The sequence below is a fragment of the Gavialis gangeticus genome, unplaced genomic scaffold (assembly GCF_001723915.1).
Source record: "Gavialis gangeticus isolate Ggan-Ray unplaced genomic scaffold, GavGan_comp1, whole genome shotgun sequence".
Classification (NCBI taxonomy): Eukaryota; Metazoa; Chordata; order Crocodylia; family Gavialidae; genus Gavialis; species Gavialis gangeticus.
This window is the reverse complement of record NW_017729022.1, coordinates 53,784,847-53,787,698: the sequence shown is the minus strand read 5'-3', so window position 1 is coordinate 53,787,698 and position 2,852 is coordinate 53,784,847. Positions and strand designations below refer to the sequence as shown.

The 2,852-nt window shown below is 44.9% G+C and overlaps 1 protein-coding gene across 1 annotated transcript in view; it reads left to right on the top strand.

The window, feature by feature from the left end:
- ANO4 (anoctamin 4) overlaps window positions 1-2,852 on the top strand; it is a 259,235-nt gene that overhangs the window by 218,224 nt on the left and 38,159 nt on the right. Inside the window, exon 20 of the mRNA XM_019514994.1 lies at window positions 1,004-1,101. Within this exon, the coding sequence (XP_019370539.1) occupies window positions 1,004-1,101 (98 nt within the window). The remainder of the gene's footprint in view (window positions 1-1,003; window positions 1,102-2,852) is intronic.

Here is a 2,852-nt window from a genome sequence, read left to right as displayed (position 1 = left end):
ATCAGGGGCCTTGGCGGGGGGAGGGTAGGCGCGGGGGGGGCCAGGCACTGTGGTGATTGGGGGCTGGAGAAGCAGGCGGGTCCCATGGGGGTCTCCCCCATAGTCCCCTCCAGCCCCCCTGACCCCTTACTCACTGGCTCTGGAGCCTTGGTGCTGAAGCACGCTGCTTCAGCACTAGGGTGAGGGGCCAACCATGGAGACACTCTGGCAGCCAGAGCATCTCCCCGGAGGGCCCAGCCTCTGATTTCCACTTTTTTAAACTTCATCTTTTTTAGACCCCTGGATATCCAGGGGTCTAATTTTCCCTCCGCGCTCAAAGTTTGCTGCACAGGGAACATTTTTTGTTCCCACACATGCTTCTTGCCCTACCTCAAAGGGGTTTGAGACAGGGCAAGAGGCATGTGCACACTTGTCTGGACACGGCCCATGTGTGGCACACAGTGGACAGGGCAGGGCACAGGCAGCACAGTGACAAATAGGGCAGGGAGCAGAAAATAGAGCAGCAGATTGGGCAAGGAGTGCTGGACAGGAAGAAAAAAGCAGAGCAGCCAATTAGACAGGAAAAAGGGATCATAGTGGCACTCAGGGATGATGCAGAGCTAATTTGCGGCATGCCTGGCAAAAAGGTTGGCCCCCACTTCTCTAAAATATACTCAGACCAACCCAAAACATGTTGAAGCCAGTGGAAAAACTCCCATTCTTATACATTTTGCATAAGGCCTACAAGAATCATACTATGGGCTACCTATACCTTAGCTTAGGTAAAGACTGATTTGTCATCATCCAAAACTTTGGAGTCTGGGCAGCATAGAAAGCTGTATGCTGAGCTTTGTGGACTCGCATTGTGACTTGCATACTTCTTTGGGTTTACAATTAAGCAAAAAAACAAAGGTTTTAGGGGGGTTTTAATGTTATGAATTATTGCACATTTGGTTTCATAAATTGAAAAATGCTTAAGAAATAATTTCTGTTTAAACCACTTAGCATTTTTTTCACTCTTCAGTGCCACCCCAGCGGATGCCTTATTGATCTCTGTATGCAAATGGGTATTATAATGGTGCTAAAGCAGACTTGGAATAATTTCATGGAACTTGGCTACCCGTAAGTAAATAGATTGCATGACTTACATAGATCACAGAAGACTACTATGTCCATGACTGCCTTCTGATTTTGTTAAGTGGAAGAAGACTACAAGAGTAATTACAGCATAAAATCTAAATACCTCAAAAAGTCCTTCAGAGATCTTTCCATATATCTGGTGATATTCTGTGGTATTTGCATGTGACATAAACTATATACAGGAAAAATAATTTTAATATTAGAATATTCATAATAAAATATGAAGATAGGTTTTATTTCCTGACTCTGTAGTATTTTTTAGTTTAAAACCTATTTTAAAAAAAGAAATCTGTTCCTGTTTGATTGCTCTATTCCCTACACAGGAAATTTTAACTACATAATTTTTAACCTATCAGAATAGGTTCTAATTAGACTTGTCCTTGATGGGTGCTACAGGAAGCCTGAAAGGAGAGGTGAACACTGGAAAATGTGCACTGTTGACACATAAAGCCATCAAAAATGTGCAAGTAGACAAATTTACTGATCCGTATATGGCTGAATTTATTGACACTATGTATAGCAACACTAGGCCATGTCCTAACTAAAAAGGAGGACTGTTATTCTTATAGATTAATATTTAATGAGCATGATCAATACTGGCAAACAACAATGGAGTACAGGCAAGTACAGCCATGGGCAGATGGGGGTAGGAATTAGCAAGCATAGAAATGACAGGGTGGGAGTCAACAGTGCTAGTATTTTTGCCCTTGCAAAGTATCAGCGATTGGATGAATTGCCTTGCTGCAGTACTCACAGCAGAACTAGTGCAGTGTAATGGAGATTTTAGTCCCTTGGGCTGCCAAGAACATGTTGAAGCAGCTCTTTTAAGCAGCCTTAGTGCTTAACTGCATAGATCTTTGGGTGAATGATCTAAAGGGCACTACATCCTTGGCAAGAAAGATATTTATTGTTCTCTACTTTTCCTCTATCCCTGTTTTCTGTCCCACACAACTTGCTGTGACACTGTGCCAGACAGCCAAATTCAGATGCAGCCTGAGGGATTAGAGAAAAACAGTAGCAAGTGTTGGTTCTGTTTTTGCTTCCTGCTTCTTTATCAGTTTTAGTTAAAACTTTCTGCTATCCACTATTGAGCCTCTGGAAACTAATGAAAAGTGCAGTTAACAGAAATTCAGGGAGGCTAGAGAGGAGGAGGTGGAAAGTGATCATTTAAGGACATCAGATTTAATAGAAATAAGGCCTGCTTACAATAAATTTGGTCCCTCCACTTGAAGGTAAGAAAAGCCCCAAATGAAAGTAGCATAAGGAGCCTGCCAAAGCTGGCACCTATTCTAGGGACGAAGAAGTTTGGTCTCTAATACCATTGCTTCTTCCCTTTAACCCCAGGACTCCTCTGTGCAGATATGAATCTCCCCCCTTTCTACCAAGAAGTCTAGCTGCTAAAAGTTATTTAATTTTCTAGTTCAGGGGTTGTCAACCAGAGGTACACATACCACCGGCAGTATTTGAGCAGGCAGTAGCAGGTACACACAGGCATCTGCCACGTGTGAGTTTCCCCTGCCCCACGGGGAGCCTGGCCAAATGTGGGGGGGTGTGGGAAGCTTGCACATGGCAGTGCCACCACTCTGCATCCAGCCACGAGCCCCCCTCCCCGCCTAGCCATGCGCCACCTCCCAACTCGGCATCTGGCCCAGCACCACCTCCCAACTCGGCATCTGGCCATGCGCACCCCCCCACTTGGTGTCTGGATGCACACCATGCCCCCCCCACCCACT